Source organism: Cervus canadensis, chromosome 1 (assembly GCF_019320065.1).
Source record: "Cervus canadensis isolate Bull #8, Minnesota chromosome 1, ASM1932006v1, whole genome shotgun sequence".
Taxonomy (NCBI): domain Eukaryota; kingdom Metazoa; phylum Chordata; class Mammalia; order Artiodactyla; family Cervidae; genus Cervus; species Cervus canadensis.
In genome coordinates this window covers 14558553-14578250 of record NC_057386.1, presented here as the reverse complement: position 1 = coordinate 14578250, position 19698 = coordinate 14558553, and the positions used below count along the sequence as shown (strand labels likewise).

General features: G+C 50.8%; 3 protein-coding genes across 6 annotated transcripts in view; 2 read left to right on the top strand and 1 right to left on the bottom strand.

Moving 5' to 3' along the window:
• DDX42 (DEAD-box helicase 42) overlaps nt 1-7011 on the top strand; it is a 35037-nt gene extending 28026 nt beyond the window's left edge. For both annotated transcript variants that reach the window (XM_043464848.1, XM_043464857.1), the window contains 5 exons: nt 1064-1340; nt 2094-2320; nt 3643-3753; nt 4852-4953; nt 5394-7011. In XM_043464848.1, the coding sequence (XP_043320783.1) occupies nt 1064-1340; nt 2094-2320; nt 3643-3753; nt 4852-4953; nt 5394-6122 (1446 nt within the window). In that variant the 3' untranslated portion in view covers nt 6123-7011. The remainder of the gene's footprint in view (nt 1-1063; nt 1341-2093; nt 2321-3642; nt 3754-4851; nt 4954-5393) is intronic.
• FTSJ3 (FtsJ RNA 2'-O-methyltransferase 3) lies at nt 6802-14876 on the bottom strand. Of its 2 annotated transcripts, XM_043464867.1 has the most exons (21): nt 14423-14876; nt 14146-14251; nt 13180-13226; nt 12977-13056; nt 12451-12550; nt 12164-12358; nt 11965-12080; nt 11739-11843; nt 11556-11656; nt 11232-11312; nt 10994-11140; nt 10735-10870; nt 9395-9576; nt 9135-9252; nt 8782-9050; nt 8456-8544; nt 8268-8367; nt 7992-8175; nt 7814-7908; nt 7543-7731; nt 6802-7047 (listed from the first exon to the last, which is right to left on the bottom strand). In XM_043464867.1, the coding sequence occupies exons 1-21, from the start codon at nt 14487-14489 to the stop codon at nt 7038-7040; spliced, it is 2517 nt and encodes an 838-aa protein (XP_043320802.1). In that variant the 5' UTR covers nt 14490-14876; the 3' UTR covers nt 6802-7037. The 2 variants fall into 2 exon arrangements, with proteins under 2 accessions (XP_043320802.1, XP_043320809.1); XM_043464874.1 differs by having other exon boundaries at nt 6802-7731; nt 14423-14875.
• A 39-nt stretch (nt 14877-14915) lies between these two features.
• On the top strand, nt 14916-19652 carry PSMC5 (proteasome 26S subunit, ATPase 5). Of its 2 annotated transcripts, none has more exons than XM_043464947.1 (12): nt 14916-15067; nt 15605-15676; nt 17192-17261; nt 17569-17666; nt 17833-17889; nt 17967-18197; nt 18478-18604; nt 18688-18878; nt 18982-19080; nt 19161-19271; nt 19361-19447; nt 19549-19652. In XM_043464947.1, the coding sequence occupies exons 1-12, from the start codon at nt 15044-15046 to the stop codon at nt 19600-19602; spliced, it is 1221 nt and encodes a 406-aa protein (XP_043320882.1). In that variant the 5' UTR covers nt 14916-15043; the 3' UTR covers nt 19603-19652. The 2 variants fall into 2 exon arrangements, with proteins under 2 accessions (XP_043320882.1, XP_043320892.1); XM_043464957.1 differs by lacking the exon at nt 14916-15067 and adding an exon at nt 15264-15438.
• The last annotated feature ends 46 nt before the right edge of the window (nt 19653-19698 follow it).

Sequence of the window (19698 nt, the reverse complement as noted above, 5' to 3'; positions counted from 1 at the left end):
AAAAAACATTACTGGCACTTACAGATGAGGCAACATGTTTCAAATTTGCTTTAAAAGCACAAGGGTTGGGGCAATAGGTGAAATATGTTTGGCAAAATGTTAATAATTGTTGAAGTCTGGTGATGGTTACATGGGAGTTGATTTTGTTCATTTTATTCATTTTGAATGTTAAAATTTTTTCCACAATAAAATGTTTCTTTTAAAAAAATTTATTTTTGGGAAAAAAAGAGCAAGTCTAGTCTGAAAGATGCTGGTCGGTTTGCATGGAAGTAACATCTTCAGTCATTGTGTGAGGTGGCCTGCACAGTGTGGAGCGGGGAGATTTGAAAGGCCTGTTGAATTAAGTTTTTGTTTTCCTCACCTGTACATATGCCCTGTGTGGAAAAGTTATCTGAATTGTGATTAGGAAATCAAATAAGGCAGCCTTGAGAATCCCTTAATATGCCTAGTATGCCAGTACAGTTCTGTGCAGTTGGCTTGTGAACATTGGCCACCTTTGATTGCTGAGTGCCTTCTGTGTGTGGGTATGAATTGTACTAGGAGCTCTTACTCTACTGGGAATAATCTGGATAGGCATGTAGAAAAGTATTGCAGAGCATTGGGGCTTAGAGATTATTTAGGTATATGTACACATGTCAGCGGAGGGCTTCCCAGGCGGCACAGTGGTAAAGAAACACGTCTGCCGATGCAGGAGATGCAGGAGATGCGGGTTCAATCTGCGGTTGGGAAGATCCCTTGGAGAAGGAAGTGATAACCCACTGCAGTATTCTTGCCTGGGAAATCCCGAGGACAGAGGAGCCTGGTGGACTACAGTCCATGGTGTCGCAAAGAGTCAGACACAATTGAGCATGCACGCATACACACACATCAGGGGAGGTGGAGAGCACTGTGATTTGAGAAAGGTTGTAAAATTTGAGTTGCACTTGACTTGCTGAAGGAAAGCCCAAGGATACGGGGGATTATTCATGGTTCTTCTAGACGCAGGTGGAAAGTGTGGTGTCCGGTTCTCACTCAGGTGCCCTGTGGCACAGATATTGCCGTCATCTTTTTCATTTCTTTTCAGGCAAATGAAGATGTCACTCAGATTGTGGAGATTCTCCATTCTGGACCTAGTAAATGGAACTGGCTCACCCGGCGTCTAGTGGAGTTTACCTCTTCAGGGAGTGTCCTCCTGTTTGTTACTAAGAAAGCCAACGCTGAAGAGCTGGCCAATAACCTTAAGCAGGAGGGTCATAATCTTGGCCTGCTCCATGGTGACATGGATCAGAGTGAAAGAAACAAGGTTATTTCAGACTTTAAGAAAAAGGACATCCCCGTCCTAGTGGCCACAGATGTTGCAGGTAGGCTATGCATTTCCCCAGTAACCCTTGGTTCCTATGTTGTATGGGTTGCTCCATCTGGCTGTGTAGACCTGTAATACCTGAAGAGGCCAATTGAAGGCACTCTGCTGGCCTGGCTGTCCATGCCCCATGAGGCAGCAGTTCAGAGCATGGTGATCACAGTCTGGAGCTCTGAGTACCACTTCCCACTTAATATTCCTCTCTGAAAAAAAAAAGAATTCCTGCAATTGGAAGACACTTGAGGATGAAACTGTTAACATAGTTACATCGTAGGCTGTGTCCCTGAATATAGTAGATATCTTAGTTTGATTATGTAGTTTGACATATTTCACTCAAGATCAGAAAAAAATTTTGAAGTGTGATTTTTGAGTTTGTTCTGATGAGTTTTAATAGCTACACTTAAAAGCTTGGTATTTTCTCCCAGAAAGGTGATCACTTCTCAGCCTCAAGACACATGTGATGTTGGTTGTGAATTTTTTTTTCCCAACATATTTCTGGTCAAGAGAGAGGCCATGGCAGTTTACTGGTAGTAGAAGATAGATGTCTCTACACACTAAGTTTACCTAGCGTTGTAGGATCTATAATAGTAGCGTTCCTTTTAGAAGGGTGGCTCACATGCCTATATGTCAGCACATCAAACCATGTGCTTTGCTTAGATAAGAGGAATGTAGCTTCTTAGGAGGTAAGCATTTTGGGTGACTTTGGTGTTTTGACTTCTGATAAAGAATAAAAGAATTTGGTTTTTTATTTCAGCCCGTGGTCTGGACATTCCTTCAATTAAGACTGTCATTAACTATGATGTGGCACGAGATATTGACACCCATACTCATAGGATTGGCCGCACAGGACGAGCCGGTGAGAAGGGCGTGGCCTATACCTTGCTGACACCCAAGGACAGCAATTTTGCTGGTGACCTTGTTCGGAACTTGGAAGGAGCCAATCAGCATGTTTCCAAGGAGCTCCTAGATTTGGCCATGCAGGTGAGTGACTGGACACACTTCAGTGAAAAAACTTCAGTATGCCAGAGGCAGGTAACATAGAAATATGACAATAAAGTTGGGTAGGCAGCACTTACAAAGTATAGATTGGTATTGTAGGACATTAAAACTCATCTGATTTGCCTTCTCATTCTCTCAGCAACATACATGTTGAAAAGCTATTCCTTTCTTGTGCTAAAATCTGTCCCTCAAATTTCTTCCTTCTTGCCACATATCACACTTGTGAGCAATTGTACTGTCAAAGTTATTATTCCCCTCACTGCCCTTTACCCCAGTTTTTTCTATTGGGGGCTAAAAATGTATGATGTCTTTTTTAAAAAAGCATTTCACTACTTCTCAGACCTTTGACTACACTGGTGGTTGATCCAAAACTGAGTGAGACATTCTACTAAATTATATCTTGAGTCATCTTGATACGCATATTCCCAAATTGCCAGTATATTTGGGATACATGTTCTGATAGTAGAGACTGCCGTGTTTTTCAGATTCATAGGTCAGCCTGCAGAGCTGTCCACCCATAATGCAGTTGTCCTGTGGTACTCCTGCCCATGCTTCCTGCCCTGGGAGTAAAGGACCAGCATTTGAGGGGAGAGTAGAGTGATGTTTCCTTCCCTCCTGGAGAGCCAGTGCTAAACTGTTTTTGAACCAGATATATTTTGTCTTTGGTGTTTTCCTGTATCTCATTGTGTTTCAGGCTTCCTTTGTTGTCAGACTGATAAGCTTCTCTGATCAGCACCTTGCCACCTTTCCCTCTCCTGGGGAGCCAATCCTAAACTAAGTTTTTGAGCCAGATATATTTTGTTTTTGGCATTTTCCTACATCTCATTGTGCTTCAGGCTTCCTTTGCTCTCAAGATTGATCAGCTTCTCTGATCAGCACCTTGCCACCTTTCAAGTGCTTTTGACTGTAACTTGTGATAGTCAGATAAAGCTCTAAGCCCCCCCAGAGATTTTACGTATAGATTGTCTGAGAAATAGAAAATAAATTCATTTTCCACGAGGTAGTTAGGAATGGCCAGAGGAACTGCTCTGCATTTGAGGTGTATTGTAATCATTTCCCTTCCTGGAAGCTCTGAAGGAAGAAAGGAGCAGTAAAAGGAAGCCTTAGCTAAAGGCTTCTGACAAATCTGATGGATTAAGCTACCAAAAAGAAGCTAATCTGTGGTTTCTGTGAACAGTTCCTCCTTTGCTATAGCTGCATTGGCTAAAGTTTCTCTCTCCCGTTTAGTTTCCTCTTTGACTTTGTTCTCTTCCTCTGGGTGCGTCTCCCTCCCGTGACTTAACCTTGAATTGTGTTTGCTGCAGAATGCCTGGTTTCGGAAATCCCGCTTCAAAGGAGGGAAGGGGAAAAAACTGAACATTGGTGGAGGAGGCCTGGGCTACCGGGAGCGGCCTGGCCTTGGCTCTGAGAACTCGGTGAGTCCAGACTCTAGCAGTGTCCTTCAGACTGGTCCTGCGTCTTTCTGACGTTAGGACTCTTTTCATTTACCTGAGTCTCAGTGAGTTCAAAACGCTGTCATCTGCTGGCTTGAGTCGGTACAGTACTGGTTCTCAATGTGACAATGTGAAGAAACTGTGTGTCCTTGACTGACTAGGTGTGCTCAGGAAATCAGTGTAAATTAGCACTGGTTCTCAAAGGTGGCCCCTGGACCTGCAGTAAATGCAGTCTCATGGCCCACCCTAGACCTGCTGAATCAGACTCTGGAGGTGGGGCCTAGCGGTCTTTCTACACACCCTCCAGCATTGGCCTTGAGCCAGAGGGTCCCTCTATAATTCAGCTGTATCTTATAACTAAACGCACAAACAATACTACACTCTCTGGGAAATTGGTTCAGATACAAGAGCTAGCTTTTCTCACAAACCAAGTAACAGGCTGCCCCTGCCTGGCTTTCTTAACTTTCTTGTCACTTGATTCTTAAGCCAAGGAAGAAAGCGGTCAGTCTGCGCGTCTAGATCACTGTGGGTAACTTGGTGTCTTGGTGAAGTAGCCTGTCCCCGCATCACAGTGATGCTGCTGCTGTGGGATCATGCAGGTGATCGTGGTAATACCGAGCACTTAGATGTGCCCGGCCGGTTCAAGCAGCCACACACGTTAACTCAGGCTTCACAGTCACTCGGAGTAAATACAGCTGATAGACTGAGGCACCCAAGGTTACACTGTGGGAAGTGTTGAAGCGGAGGTTCAGACTCTTCAGGGTTTGGATGTAGAGCCTGAGCAGTTATGTGTGTACTGCACTGCCTTGTGGCCTTTTCAGCTTTAACATAATTTTTACCCAGTTACATAAACTTTAATGTTTATGCCTATAAATACCAGGTGATCAGCTTTGGGCATAATCTGACCTCATTTCTGATTGTTAGCGTGGGTTCTCAGAAATAGATTTAATGGGTTGAAAGGCATAAAAAGAATCCCACACCTATTTCAGCTCCCTCTTGTTTCCAGCATATTGAGGCCCTTCTGTGGCAGTGGGCTTCCCTGCTTACTCTTCCTTTCTCATGAGTGTGTTTATTTTTTAGGACCGAGGAAGTAACAACAATGTAATGAGCAATTATGAGGCCTACAAGCCCTCCACGGGAGCCATGGGAGACCGGCTGACGGCAATGAAAGCGGCTTTCCAGGTGTGAAATCAAGCACTTGGGGCAGTGGTGAGGGGCACTGATCTTCCTGAGATGGTAGCTGGCCTTGTACACTAGGTGCTGGATTTCCCGAGGGCCTTCCCCCATTTTCAGTTCTGAATATCGGCTTAACTGCAGCTTACCTAGAGCTGCAGGTGTAGAGGCGGGACAGACCCCTGTTGCTGGTCGTCTCCTTCAGGCACACTCAGGGCCCTCGTCCTACAACAGTGTCAGTGTTCCCTCCCTGCTCTACCAGCTGTCAGGGCGCCAGGGCTCTTGTAACCTGGTTGAGAGTGCTTGCCGTTGTTTAACGAAGACAAGTTTGGTTCCGTGCCTCTTGTGCCCTGAACTGCTCCTCAGCCTTCTGTACCTCCAGTTAGCTAGCTGGGCCATTAGGTTTCTTACACTTCCTGTCTCACCCACTGCTGTTGTCTCTCTCTTAGTCACAGTACAAGAGTCACTTTGTTGCTGCCAGTTTAAGCAACCAGAAGGCTGGAAGCTCTGCGGCTGGGGCGAGCGGATGGACTAGTGCAGGGAGCTTGAATTCAGTTCCAACTAATTCAGCCCAGCAGGGCCACAGCAGTCCTGACAGCCCCATTGCCAGCGCCACGAAGGGTATCCCAGGCTTTGGCAGTACTGGGAACCTCAGCAGTGCCCCAGTGACCTACCCTTCTGCCGCCGCTCCGGGCGTCAACAACACAGCTTCAGGGAGTAACAGCCGAGAAGGGACTGGGGGTGGCAATGGGAAAAGAGAGCGATATACTGAGAACCGGGGTGGAAGTCGTCACAGTCATGGAGATAGTGGCAATCGGCATGGCGATAGTCCACGTCATGGAGATGGGGGTCGCCATGGAGATGGGGGTCGCCATGGAGATGGGTACCGCTACCCAGAGAGCAGCAGCCGTCACACTGACAGCCGCCGTCATGCTGACGGTCATCCTCACGGAGAAAACAGGCATGGAGGGGGCGGAGGCCGACACGGGGAGAGCCGGGGTGCCAGTGACGGTCGGAATGGCGAAAGCAGGAAGGAAAGTTGTAATCGTGAAAGCAAGATGGACCCCAAGGTGGACAGCCCCAAGGTGGACAAGATGGACAGCAAGACAGATAAGACTCCTGATGGTTTCGCTGTCCCTGAGCCACCCAAGCGCAAGAAAAGTCGATGGGACAGTTAGAGGGTATGTGCTGAAGCGTGAAATCAGTTGTCTTTAATTTTATTTTTAGATTTGGTAACTAGGTGTCTCAGGGCTGGGTTGGGGCCCAAGGTATAAGGACCCTGGGCCCTTAGTGGGCAGCTGGAGTTTGGAGACGTGACCCATTCACCTAGGGAACGTTTCAGGTATTTACTTGGGAAGCTGCTTTCGTCTTAGAAGCAGCCAGAGTCGGCAGCTGCTTTTGGCTCTGGGTGAGTGTCACGAGGGTCAGCTGAGGATACCTTGGGAGAAGGGGCCTTACAGGGCACAAAACTCACTCTAGGTTTATATTGTATGTAGTGCATATTTTTTACTAAAATGTCACCTTAAAAACATCTACAAATTTTTCTGTGGCCAGGCAGTCCTCATTTGAGTCTGGATTGATTCTGCAGATCAGTCCTTGGAGGTGTTGGGGATGTGCACTGAAGCACTTCCAAGCCTCTGCAGGGGAGGTGGGGGGCGGGGAGGGGCCTGATTCTACGTGAGTTGATGCTCAGGTTTCCCAGCCAGGTTTGTGTCCAGCCCTGAGACAGGAAGCAGCAGCCTGCCAGACCCAGAGTCCCTGCAGCTGAGGGGAAAGACGATCCTGGAGACAGGACTGCTCTGGGCCTAAACTGTTGCTAAATTTAAAATGAAAAAAAAACAAAAACCCAACAACAGCTTTTAAAAGTGTCTTCTATTTCATTGTATTTTTTTTAACTTGCCACAATGGTAGAAAAATCTTTTGCTGAAATGATTTTGATGATTTTTGTTTTATCTTGTTTATAAAAGGAAAAGAAATATACATACTTCAAATTTTGTGACTTTGTGAAGGTTTCTTTGAGATGTGCATTCCTCTCTGCTTGCTCTAGTAAATGTTTTACTACTGGGACCTGTGGATTGCTTGTCATTTCTCCTTCACCGTGAGCTGGAACATACAAATACGATTCAGAACAGTGCACAGGGTGTGAACACACAGGTGTTTTGGAGCTATCAAGTTCCCAGGAACTGAACTGTCAGAAAAGACATCTATGCTTCTGTTTTTATTCAGATGATAATGGGGGAAGACTTGAGAGTGCACCCAGGCAGACTGCAGTGACTGCCACTGAGGTAGGGAACTCCCCTTAAAGGTGATTTACAAGTGGTGAGACTTCTCGCCCGGTGCCCCACGTCCTTCACGGAAGGGTTGTGGGCGCTGACAGCACCGACAGGGCATGTTTAGCAGGGCTTTGATGGGAGCCCTTTTCTTCCAGTCAGTATGTTGCCCCCCTCACTGCCCAGGACCACAGAGCACAGGTAGCTGGAACCTGTCTTACAAAGGCTGAGGCAGGCAAGGGCAGGGCTGGCACCAAGGAGGCCAGAAGGGGCACTGAGTCCCTCCTCATCCACACAGTCCCTCAGGGGCCCCGGTGGCCGCGCTCACTTCCTCTTGTGCTTTTTCTTCTGCTCCTTCCTCTGCTGTGCTCTCTGGTCCTTTTTCATCCTCGAATCCACCACCTTGAAGTGACCTCTGACCCCAGCTGGCCGGCGCACTTTGCGCCCCACACCTTTTTTGGCTACAACGTAGGTGACCTGGCGTTTCTCCTTTCCAAGCCCGGCTTTCTTGTAGAGACTGTAAGCGGAAGACACAGGTTAGAGGCTTCCTGCTGCTCCCTGATTCCGTGTACCTTTGTGGGTGACCCCCGGCCCCTCACCTTCGAAGCTGTGCCACTTTCTCCCGTTCTGAGATGTCCACCGTGTTAACCACAGCTTCTGCCTTCTTCTTAGTCTGCTCCAGCTTCTTGAGCATCTGTCGGGGGACCTCACAGTCAGGCCAGCCTCTTCTCCTACCCCTGCCCAGCCCACCAGCATCTCAGGCAGCCCCATGCTCACCCTCCGCTTCTTTCTGGCCTTGGCCTCGGCCACTTTCTTAATGGGCCGCGCATTGATTTCCCGCCAGCGTTTCCGGTAGTGTTCCACCTCCTTCTTATCGACAGGCAACTGTCGTATCCTGTGCTGCCTTTCCTCCTGCACAAACCAATCTGGAAGCTCCCCCTCATCCTCATTGAACGTGTACCTAGGTGGAGAGAACACCAGATCAGGCTTTCACAGAAACCATCCCTCCCACTGCCTACCCAGGTCGATTCTCATGATGTCCTGGCCCCTCACCGGCTGAAGGAGTCATCTATAAGGTCTCTCTTGGCTTTTTTGGAAGAGGCAATAACCGCACCTAGAGCAAGGCCTTCAGGGTCCAGGATCCGATGTTTCACTAGGGAGGGAGGCAGAAGGTCACAGCTCAGCCCCCGACACCCACACCTCCAGGTGGTGTTTCCTCCCACTGGGTACAGAGCTCTCACCTGGGTCCTCGATAGGCACCACCTCAAACCCACCGTCGTCCTCTGACCTAGGCCCGCGGCCTCGCTTCTTCCCGCGCTGTGATTTCCAGCTGTGGAAGAGGGGAAGGATGTGCACCCATGTCCCACTGTAACCCACGCCACCCAGACCCAACCCTAGTTCTTAGTTAAAACTGCCTGGGGAACTTCCAGAAACCTTGCCCCTCAGGCCGTACTGCAGATCACTTACACCAGAACCATATGCATTTCTCCACCTCCAACCCAGCTTACAGAGGATGGGGCAGAACCACTGCTTCTCCGTGAGCCCGCTGTCAGCCGCCACCACTCACCACTCCTCGTCCTCGCTGCTGCCGTCGCTGTCGGAGCTGCCGTCGCTGTCGCTCTCTTCCTCTCCAGGCCCAGGGGCGACCTCTGACCCCTTAGGAGCCCCCGCCCCCTTAGGGGCCTCACCCTGGCACGGGGGAGGCTTGCTTTCCGGCTCCTTATTAGAAGGCGGTGGTGGCGGCTGCTGCCCCTTGCGACGGCTTTCATACAGCAGCTGGGCCTGACTGATCTCCAGGGCCTCGTCAGCATCGTCCTCAATCCCGCTGAAGCCGTCCTGCGATGGGGGAGTCGTCAGGCACCCCTCTCTCTCCCGGGGAACGCCAGCCCTGGTGTGTCTCGGCCCCCAGCCTCTGCTTACCTTGGAGAACCACAGGCTGGCCTGTTCTTCCTGCAGCACTGCCTTTTCCTCTAATGGTACCAACAGTGGATTCTCTTTTTCCTCCTCTTTATCATCTTCCACTTCAGCAAATCGTACACTGTAGCCCCAAGGTAAGTGGGTGGATCAGTGCTCTGGAGGGCTTGCTGCCCCCAACTCCCATGGGGAACTTGAGCTGAGGGCGCCCTATAGACACCTCCCCAGACACTCCCCCCGCCCCGACACACACACACACTCCTTACCACTTTTGGTCCTTTAGACTCTGAGGTTCTTTGACTCCTGCCAGCTCCTCTAGATCCAGGTCACTATCTAGAGATGCATCGTCGTCGTCCTCACCATCTGATATGTAGATGTCATCTCTTGGCGGGTCAGACAAAAATGTGTCTGCAGCACTCATGTCCCCCTGTGTTACCTCCTCTAACAACTGAAGAGCGACAGAAACAGAGGTCATGGGTACCGACAAGGAACATACTGCTGTATTCCTCCCTGTTCGTCATCTTAGCTTATTCTCAGCAACATCAGAAAAAACACTGTGGCAAGTACATCACCTCCTTTTATAGACAGGGAGGTGATGGGGTTAACTGTTTAAAACACCCCACCCTAGGCCATGTCTCTCAGCATTCTCTTCTTCAGTTACTGGAAGGAATAGGTTTATGGAAAAGCACCCCATGGCCTAACTGGTGTCAAACTTTAAAATGTTTTAAAATCACTGGTTTTCAAATTACTCAGAAGGCACCTTATCACTGGAGAATATCTACAACTGTTGTTTCCGTTGAATAAAGGAGCCCAGCAACACACATCTAACAGGAAGAATTGTTTCACTTATAAATCACTTGTCACCTCCAAAATCTGTTCTCATGGCAAAGACAGCTACTATTTCCTGAATTACACACCAGGAATCACACCTAACCATCATTGTTTACTTCTTCCTAACACCCTAGTAGGTGGTTTCTGTTAATATCTTTTACAGATGAGGACACAGGCAAAGGATGCGAAAGTGGTGGTCCGCCCCAGGACCACTGTGCTCTCTGGCTCCTGTACGATGTGACCCAGCTGTTACCTTTACACACAAGAGCCACAGAAGCTCATTTTATTTGTGATGCTGCTTTTACCAGAAAAAGCCGAGTCTCTAGCATTCAGCAGAAAGTCCCGTCCAACAGCCGAGAGTAGACAGGTGCTAACTTGGTCTCAGTGAACTGAACAACGCTGTGCCCCGCCTCCCCGAGGGGAACCCCCAACATATGCGCTGGTGACCCAGGCACCCTGGCTGCACTGCCTCTCACCTAATCTGGCAGCTAGAGCCTTGTGGTTCTGATGCTCTACTTCTAGAAAGATTAAACAAATCTACATCACACTCACAAAGCTTCCTACTCTGCCATTATTTTAGGTGTACGTTCCCTCCTGGTCTTTGAAATATAAGGCTGTTTTTTCCCAACCTCCCCTCACCAAGTCATTTATGGGCGAGGACAGCAACCAGGAGCCAAGATCATTCAGCGTACTGAACCAAAGGCCTCCGGGCCCCCACCTCCGAACGCCCACGCAGGTCCTCCCGGTCTCCTGCGTGGGCCCCACCCCACCTCACCTGGTGACCCCGGATGGTGCGCAGGGAGAACATGCCAGTCTCCCCCTCGTCTGCGATGGAAACCCCGGGAAGATCCATCTTCAGCTCCACGCGCTCCCGCTGCTTCCTCTGCTCACGCAGCAGCTTCTTCTTCTTCCTGATGGGCCGGGTTGAAGAGTTACAGATGCCCAGCTCTGGAGATTCCCTAGCCAGGCCTTCACACTCCCCCACATCCTCACCCACTGAGGGACTCGGCTATGGTGGTCCCCAGCTCCCCTACCTCTTTAATTCTGCCACCTCCTGGGCCTTCATCTCCGCCAGGGTGCGGTTCAGCTGCTCCTCCTCCTCCTCCTCCTGAGACGGCTGCGGCCCAGTCCCTGCTGCGGACTCCTCCTCCTCTCCTTCCTCTTCCTCCCCTGAGCTGAGGCTGAAACAAGTGTCCCAGGAGCTGGTTATCTCCACGGACGCCTCCCGCAGACACCCGCTCAGTGCCTGCCCTGGCTTGGCTCCCTCCTCACCTGATGTCCAGTGCCTTTGCTTGCTCTTTCAGCTTCTTGGCCATGTATCGCCGAAGCTTCGTCCTCCAGTTCAGTAGGGACCTGCCCCAGAAATACCATTCCTGACCCTACTGTCTCCGTCTGTCAGCCTCCATCAACCTCCTCCTGGTTTAGGACCATACCCCAAACCTCAAGTGTGAGCCACGTAAGTCCGAGGACTCAGGCCCCCACCCCGGACCTCCAACACAGCAGCATCCTGTTCCCCGAGATCTAGCATCATGTCCCTCCCAGGCCTCCCCACCGCCCTTGGGGCTCCCAGAACTTCTGCCCACCCCCAGAGCGAACCTGAGCTCCTTGCGCCCCAGCACTTTGATGTCCTGACAGCACACCCGTATGTCCTCGGTGGTGGCTGGATGCTGTGCCAGCTCGTTGTCATCTAGTGAGATCTGTTCGGGAGGGAGAGGAGTGGGGAGATGCTCAGGCCCTGTTTCTGGGGCTCCCCCACAGCCCTCGAGTCTGGGGACTCACTTCACTGGCTTTGGAGAGGAAGTCAACAGGGTTGGCAGCTCGGAGGAAGTCAGTGACGGAGGTTCGGTGATACAGAGTAAGGTCGCCCTCAGCATAGCCTTCAGCCTTAAGAAGAGAGATAATGAAGGTTGAGCAGTCAGTCCCTTCCAGGGTGTCTGTAGGACCCACCAGGCCCAGCCTCCTCCAAGTTCCAGGACCTAAAAGTGGCCCCACTCCCCTAACACACCTTTGGCTTCTTCTTAGTCACCAATTCTGTAACAGTCTTGGCCTGAACTTCGACTTCCTTGAAGGCAAACTTGGGGTCAAAGAATTTACTGTCAACCTTGTCAGGAGCCAGGAAACCTAAGGTAATAAGATTCATGAGCAAGTGTGCTTTGGTAGGTAGGAGACTGATTAATCAAGAGAACAAAGGAAGTTACACCCACCCTGGCAGACTACAAAGATCTCCGCAGATTCATGACGAGAGGCTTGGGGCTTGGTGGCCTGGACACGGCGGAAGAGCTGCTGGAAGATCCACAGTAAGGGCTGATAGTCACGAGAACGGAAAACCTTTGTGATGAAGCAGCCACCACGGCCCAGAAAGTCACAAGCCAAACGCAGAGCCATCAACGTCAAATGGGCTGTGGGAAAGAGATGGTAAGCTGAGGACCTCTGCAGCCTGAGAGGGCATGCCTGCCTCCACCCTTATCTCCACGTCCTCCAACCCCAGCACCTTGTGAGTAAGCATCATGGGCCCAGCTAGCCCCGACGTTGGGGGCCCCATCATTGAGCACAACATCAACCTTCCAGGTTTTCAGCTCCTTCCTCAGGGCCTACAGAGAAGGAAGAGATTACTGCAACTCAAATCCAGACATGGCTATGAACAGAATCACTGGTTCAGCCATCTGTCCACCCAGTCATTTGTTGAGTGCCTGCCACAGGCCAATTCCTGTGCCGTGGACAGGGGATACAATGATAAGCAAACCTATCTGTCCTCATGGAGCTTAGTCTACTAGAGAACCTGCTGGAAAGGACTTCATGGAAATCTCTGCACTTCCTCCAACTCCAAAGACTTCTTTCCTGAATAAACAAAGGCTGGATGGACACAGTCTTTTGGGCCTTGTCATACAGACAATGTGTGGGCACTATTTAGCGCATGGTAAGCAGGAAAAATGTGCCTTCAAGGGATCCAGGTGGGAAGAGGGATGGATGCAGATGTCTACATATTAGAAGGACAGGAAAAGGGAGGTTCCCATTACCTGCCTACAGCGTTCAGTTGTGATGTCCTCCTGGAGTGTCACCACATTGGGAAGAGGCTTGATTGGGACCAGATCCACTCCTGGAAGAAAAGAGGGAAGAGGATTCCAAAAGGCTGCCTCAAGCAGGGAGGAAGGAAATGCAGAACCACAGTGTCTCACTCTCCACCCCCCTGGAACACCTAAGAGAGCCACCGGTCACTCACCCACAATAAGGCTGGATACAGGCATAAACTTGGCAGCCACTTGCAGCCTATAAAAGAGAAGTAAAGATTAAAACACCCTCAACCACCCCTCCCACTCCCTCGACAATCTGATCTCCCAGCCCCCAGTGTTGGGAGTCTCTGGGACCTGGGACCTTTTGCTGCAGGGTTTGCAGTTGAACAAACAACTCCTCAAGTAATAAAATACAAACAAACCACAAGTGACTAAAAATAACCGTATGCATGCCCAGCTTGGGTGAATTTTGGGCAAGAAGATACAAAAAGACCAAAAAACAAACAAATCCACTGCCACTTATGAAGGGCTAGGAGCAAAAGCACTCACCATCACCAAAAGGGTGAGCAAACCACCTAAGCCACTCCTAAGGCTGGGCTTCTAGACACAGCAACCCTCACCCCATATAAAGAATCAGCTCACACCCTCTCTGGGAGCTAGCAAGCAAGGGAACTTGTTACTTGTTCTCATGCCCTCCTGCTGCAGCAGGAGCCCCAATAAAGCTTTGCCTGAATTTCCTGTCTGGCCTCTAATCAATTTCTATTGACTTGGGGAAGGCAAAGAACCCTGCTCTGGGAAAGACTGAAGGCAGGAGAAGGGGATGACAGAAGATGAGATAGTTGGATGACATCACCAACTCGATGGAAATGAGTCTGAGCAAGCTCCAGGAGTTGGTGATGGACAGGGAGGCGGGGTGTGCAGAAGTCCATGGGGTCGCAAAGAGTCAGACACGACTGAGCAACTGAATGGAACTGAAGAACCCTGGTAGATACCAGCCAAACATACGTACGTACACGTTCCAAATCTTCCCTCCTGAAGCTTACAGTTCTGGGGAGTACAGAAATATGAGGCTGGTATTACTGTATCCCTCCCGCCCCTCAACGCAATTCTCAGTCATCCAAGGCTGGAACCGAGAAAGTTTCCATAAGGAGCGTCAGGTGCCAGGTGTTACCCACCATCCACCCGGTGCAGCGCACAGGTCCAGCAATGCTCGGGCTTTTTGCAGAAATTGAAAGCGGCGATTCAGCTGGATCAGCTTGAAAGCAGAGCGGGAGCGGTAACCTGGGGGCGGCGACAAAATAACAAGGTCCGCGAAGCGCTTTCCCAACGGGATTTCTGCGGACTCCCGACCCACTACCCCTTCTGCGGAAGAGAAACTCAATATTCGGAAAGCGGGGCGAACCGACCGAGGTCGGTGGCTCGCCAGCTCTGACAGCACGAACCCTGACTCACCGGTCTCCTTCGCCAAGTGATAGAATTTGTCCCGCCGGCTCTTCCCGACTTTGCCCTTTTTGCCCATGGTGTAACGTGGGGGCACCTCTCAATCGGGAGAGAAAGCAGAAGTTGGAACGTCTCTTCCCGGAGCACTAGATTCCGCTTTCCGTTCCCCACTCGCCGTCGCGGAGACACTCAGCGTCTTACTCGACACCACTCTCCGGCAGCCAGCACCGTTTTCTCCAGCCTCTGAGAGGCACATGTGGGCAGCAAACGTACTTCCGCTTCCGCTTGCGTCGCGGCTCCAAGTTTTCCGCCATTAAGAGCGTGGCTACAAATCTTTCTCTGTAATCCTTCCCCAGGTTCTGTAAGTTGGAAGCCGGCACCAGGAGAAAATGGCGCCAAAACAGAATTTCTAGAGAGTAACTTTAGGAGCTCTGTGCCTTTTACACCAAATACCCTGACCTCGCGTACCCCTTTATGGCCCTTGTTATTTGTTACCGTCACATCCCGCCCATTGACCCGGAACTGTTCTCTGCCGAATCTTTGCACCCCGCCCCCCCATCCCCGCCAAGCTCCGGCTTTGCGCTTGCGCGCCAAAGCGGCTCTGATGCCGGCGGTCTCCGCGGAAGAGGGAAGATGGCGCTTGACGGACCAGAGCAGGTATGGCGGCGGCGGCCGGGCGGGGATCGGGGCTGGATGCGAAGCAGGTGCGATCCGAGGTGGGCAGCCGGCCGGGGCCAGCGGGTGGGGGGAGTCCAGGGTGGGTGGGCCAGTCTAGACTGGGCCCTGCCTGGGACCGGATCTGCTGTGTCAGCGCCGCCCGCGGCGGGTCACGGCAGGGCCGGGAGTGGAAGACCGGGTGCAAGCCGATTTAGTGAGGAGCGGTGAGAGCGGTGGGAGCGGGAACCCACCCTTGCGGGAGTCGGGGGCCCGTGCTCCCTGCTGGCTGCTCCTGTACAAGTAACATCTCGGGACTGCGTAGCGTTCCCGGGTGCGCTGTTTCTTGATCCTCCTCCTGAAAGTCTTAAGAGGTAGGCAACGTTCTCATGCTGTTTTAGTTTAAGTCTTAAGGAAATGGTTGTGAAGAGAGGGAGTGAGGGATCAGAACACAAATCTTAAATCTCCGAAATCAACGTGGAAGTAGCTTTATCCCTTGGATGTTTAGCTTTTTGGTTAATAATTACACTGTGTCCTCAGATGGAGCTGGAAGAGGGGAAGGCAGGCAGTGGACTCCGCCAATATTATCTGTCCAAGATTGAAGAACTCCAGGTGAGAACGGACTTCAGAGGTCCAGAGGGAGCTAGAAGGGAGATGAGCGGATCTCTACAAATCCATGTAATTCCACTGGGGGCGCAATGGAAAAAGTAGTATTGATAACAAGTTAATAGTATAAAGTATATGAAATTAAGTGTCTCGTGTTCCCCTCAAATCCCACCTTTTTGAAGATAATTAATATTCACAGTTTCTTACACATCTTCAAGAGTCAAATAATAACATAAAAGTACCCCCCAGCCAAAAGTCATTCCTTTTAGAAGCCTGAATGAGACAGTTTCTTGTAAAGAGAAGACATAGGGTCAGGAAATGACATTTATCAGAGAAGGTTGGGGCAGAGTGAGAGAAGACAGAATTGAGGAGTCTGGGAAATGCTGATTCCATGGGACTGAGTGAAGAGGAACTGACCACCCAGTGCTCTAGCCTAGAGAAGCAGCAAGGACCACGGAAATAAGGAAAATAACGTACATTGCATGGAGATGCGCCACAAGGGAAAATTCTGAACTTCAGTTACATTCATGGGTATCATATCTGGTTTGTCATTTTTGAAATGCTTTATCTGTGTGACAAAGGTCCATATAGTCAAAGCTGTAGTTTTTCCAGTAGTCATGTACAGATATGAGAGTTGAACCATAAAGAAAGCTGAGCACTGAAGAATCGATGCTTTTGAATTGTGGTGCTGGGGAAAACTCTTGAGAGTCCCTTGGACAGCAGGGAGATCAAACCAGTCCATCCTAAAGGAAATCAACCTTGAATATTCATTGCAAGGACTGATGCTGAAGCTTTAATCCTTTGGTGACCCAATGTGAAGAGTCAACTCATTGGAAAAGACCCTGATGCTGGGAGACTGAGGGCAAGAGGACAAGGAGGTGACAGAGGATGAGATGGTTGGATGGCATCACTGACTCAGTCGACACGAATTTGAGCAAACTCTAGGAGATAGTGAAGGACAGGAAAGTCTGGTGTGCTACAGTCCATGGGGTCACAAAGAGTCAGACACGAGTTAGTGACTGAACAACAATATATGCTCTCATTTGTTCCTCATGTTAATCCTGAGAAGAGCCAGGATAGGGGTGCTATACCCACTTGAAGTTTGGTAACAGATCTAGACCTTTCTCATGGTTTTTATTGGCTTTACTCAGCTGATGATTGCCAGCAATAGTTGGAACTTAGGATTCTGACTCAGAAATCTTCCCTCAATACCCAAGTTCCACTCTGAGAAACTATGTGGATCAGCTGTTACCTTGTCTCCATTAGGGTTTGTTATTCCTAGACCAGTATCAGACAAGCAGCTCCCCCCCCCCCCCCGCCCCGCCCCGCCCCCCGTGGTTGTCCTCCACTCCAGAGGCACTCTTGGAGGGCAGGTAAAGGTTAAAGTCATATTGGAGAATCTGAATGGGGAATGCAGGTGCCCTGTGCTTTCCTCACTCAGCTCATATCAGCCTATGAGGATCTTGGCCAAGATTTTAACCTCCTCCTGTTTTCCACCCTTTGCTTCTTGTTCTCCAATAGCTGATTGTGAATGATAAGAGCCAAAATCTCCGGAGGCTACAGGCACAGAGGAATGAGCTTAATGCAAAAGGTGAGGAGGGAAAGATGGGAGGGCTGCATGGAGGCAACTGGTGTGAGGTCTGAGTGTTCAGTCTCCTTGAAGAAGCGAGCCTTCACCTAAGTGCCCATTGCTTTTCCCAATCCAAGGTGTTGCTCTGTTCACATGCACCTCTCTCCTGAGTTTCACTGTAATCTCCTTAAAGATGTGAATTCTTGAGTTTCTTTTTGAGTCCTTCCCTTCAAAACTTTAAAATGGTGTTTAGTTCATGCATGTTTAACCGAGTCACAGGGGAAAGACATCAAAATCTGACTGATCATGGTGTCTGCTTCCCACCTAGTTCGCCTGCTGCGGGAGGAGCTACAGCTGCTGCAGGAACAGGGCTCCTACGTGGGGGAAGTAGTCCGGGCCATGGATAAGAAGAAAGTGCTAGTCAAGGTAAAGGCAGCAGGACCCGGCCCCAGCCCCACCTGCCTCTGCATTCCCGTACCTTTGTGCACCGTGAGGACGTTGTTCTCACCTTAGTGTAAGATTCGTGGGTCTTCTGGGTGAGGTTGGTGATTTGGTAACTGTCGGGGACGGTCATGCACCCTTGTTTCTGTAGGTACATCCTGAGGGCAAGTTTGTCGTCGACGTGGACAAGAACATCGACATCAATGACGTGAGTGCAGCCCGGGAGGTGGGGGGTGGGGGTCAGCTCTCACCACACCACTTCCTGAACCTCTGTCCCTTGCCCAGGTGACACCCAATTGCCGGGTGGCCCTCAGAAATGATAGCTACACTCTGCACAAGATCCTGCCCAACAAGGTGGACCCGCTGGTGTCGCTGATGATGGTGGAGAAGGTCCCAGACTCAACTTACGAGATGATTGGTGGACTGGACAAGCAGATCAAGGAGATCAAAGAAGTGATTGAGCTGCCTGTGAAGCACCCCGAGCTGTTTGAAGCGCTGGGCATCGCGCAGCCCAAGGTGAGCGGGCTTCTGGGCGAGGGCCATGCTGCCACTGTACACTGCCCCAGCCGGGTAGACTGAGCTTGCTTCCACTGGTCCTGCTCACCCCGGGGCTGGGGGGAGAGATGCTCCCAGGCCGTCGAATGGTTTGGGTGTAAGCTCCATAAGGGACTTCGTGACATTCACTTTTTTAGCTCTAGTATCTAATGTGGGATCTAGCACTGTGCAAACACTTAATGTTCCTTGAATGAAACATAGGGGCCAGCTTCCTTCCCTGAGCCCCACCCTTGCTCTCTAGGGGGTACTGCTGTATGGACCCCCAGGCACGGGGAAGACGCTGCTGGCCCGGGCCGTGGCGCATCATACAGACTGCACCTTCATTCGTGTCTCTGGCTCTGAATTGGTACAGAAATTCATCGGGGAAGGTAACTGTGGTCAGAAACAAAATCTAAGGAGGGGAGGGGGCGGAGCTCGTTTGCTCGTTGACACCCGCTTGGTCTCTGCACAGGGGCGCGGATGGTGAGGGAGCTGTTTGTCATGGCCCGAGAACACGCTCCGTCTATCATCTTCATGGATGAAATTGACTCCATTGGCTCCTCGAGGCTGGAGGGGGGCTCTGGAGGGGACAGTGAAGTCCAGCGCACTATGCTGGAGCTGCTCAACCAGCTGGATGGCTTTGAGGCCACCAAGAATATCAAGGTGTGGTGGGGTCGGCTGGGGCGAGGACCCAGGGAAGGCCCTGGGTGAGGGGCAGCCTGCCTTAGGAAGGGCTCAGCTGACGCCACTTGCTTTGTCCACTCAGGTTATCATGGCAACTAATAGGATTGACATCCTAGACTCGGCGCTGCTCCGCCCAGGGCGCATAGACAGAAAAATTGAATTCCCACCCCCCAACGAGGAGGTTTGTAATCAGCAGCACTGGCAGCAGCCCCGGCTGTGGGGGTAGGCCCTGGGCTCAGGCTTTTCCTCTCCCATCGCTAGGCCCGGCTGGACATTTTGAAGATCCATTCTCGGAAAATGAACCTGACCCGGGGGATCAACCTGAGAAAAATTGCTGAGCTCATGCCAGGAGCGTCAGGGGCTGAAGTGAAGGTAACAGGAGTGCCCAAGGGATAGGGGGCAGAGGCAGGAAGCACTGGGCTCAGGGCACAGCGGCAGCTCCGCCTTCTCTCCCTGCTCAGGGCGTGTGTACCGAGGCTGGCATGTATGCGCTGCGGGAGCGTCGAGTCCACGTCACGCAGGAGGACTTTGAGATGGCAGTAGCTAAGGTACAGGGCCACATCTTTTGGCCTCTGCTGGTGGCGGCTCTGGAACAGTGGGGTTGGGCACGTGTTCACTGGGTCTCTAACTCAAATGCTTACTCTCCCAGGTCATGCAAAAGGACAGTGAGAAAAACATGTCCATCAAGAAACTATGGAAGTGAGGCGGACGTCCTTTGTGTGGATCCCTTAAATAAAGCTCTGCCGGTCAGGACCTTGAGGACTTGAGTCTGTTAATCAGTGGCCACACTGTTCAATCA

Bases quoted from the DNA above. Each gene is read 5' to 3' on its own strand.
- FTSJ3 (XM_043464867.1), bottom strand. From the start codon at position 14,489: ATGGGCAAAAAGGGCAAAGTCGGGAAGAGCCGGCGGGACAAATTCTAT. The intron at 9,577-10,734 runs GTGAGGTGGGGT...GTCGCTCTTCAG, and splicing joins GCACCATCCGGGGTCACCAG to TTGTTAGAGGAGGTAACACA. The intron at 7,909-7,991 runs GTGAGCATGGGG...GTCCCCCGACAG, and splicing joins AGGCCAGAAAGAAGCGGAGG to ATGCTCAAGAAGCTGGAGCA.
- PSMC5 (XM_043464947.1), top strand. From the start codon at position 15,044: ATGGCGCTTGACGGACCAGAGCAG. The intron at 17,262-17,568 runs GTGAGGAGGGAA...CTTCCCACCTAG, and splicing joins GAATGAGCTTAATGCAAAAG to TTCGCCTGCTGCGGGAGGAG. The intron at 19,272-19,360 runs GTAACAGGAGTG...CTCCCTGCTCAG, and splicing joins CGTCAGGGGCTGAAGTGAAG to GGCGTGTGTACCGAGGCTGG.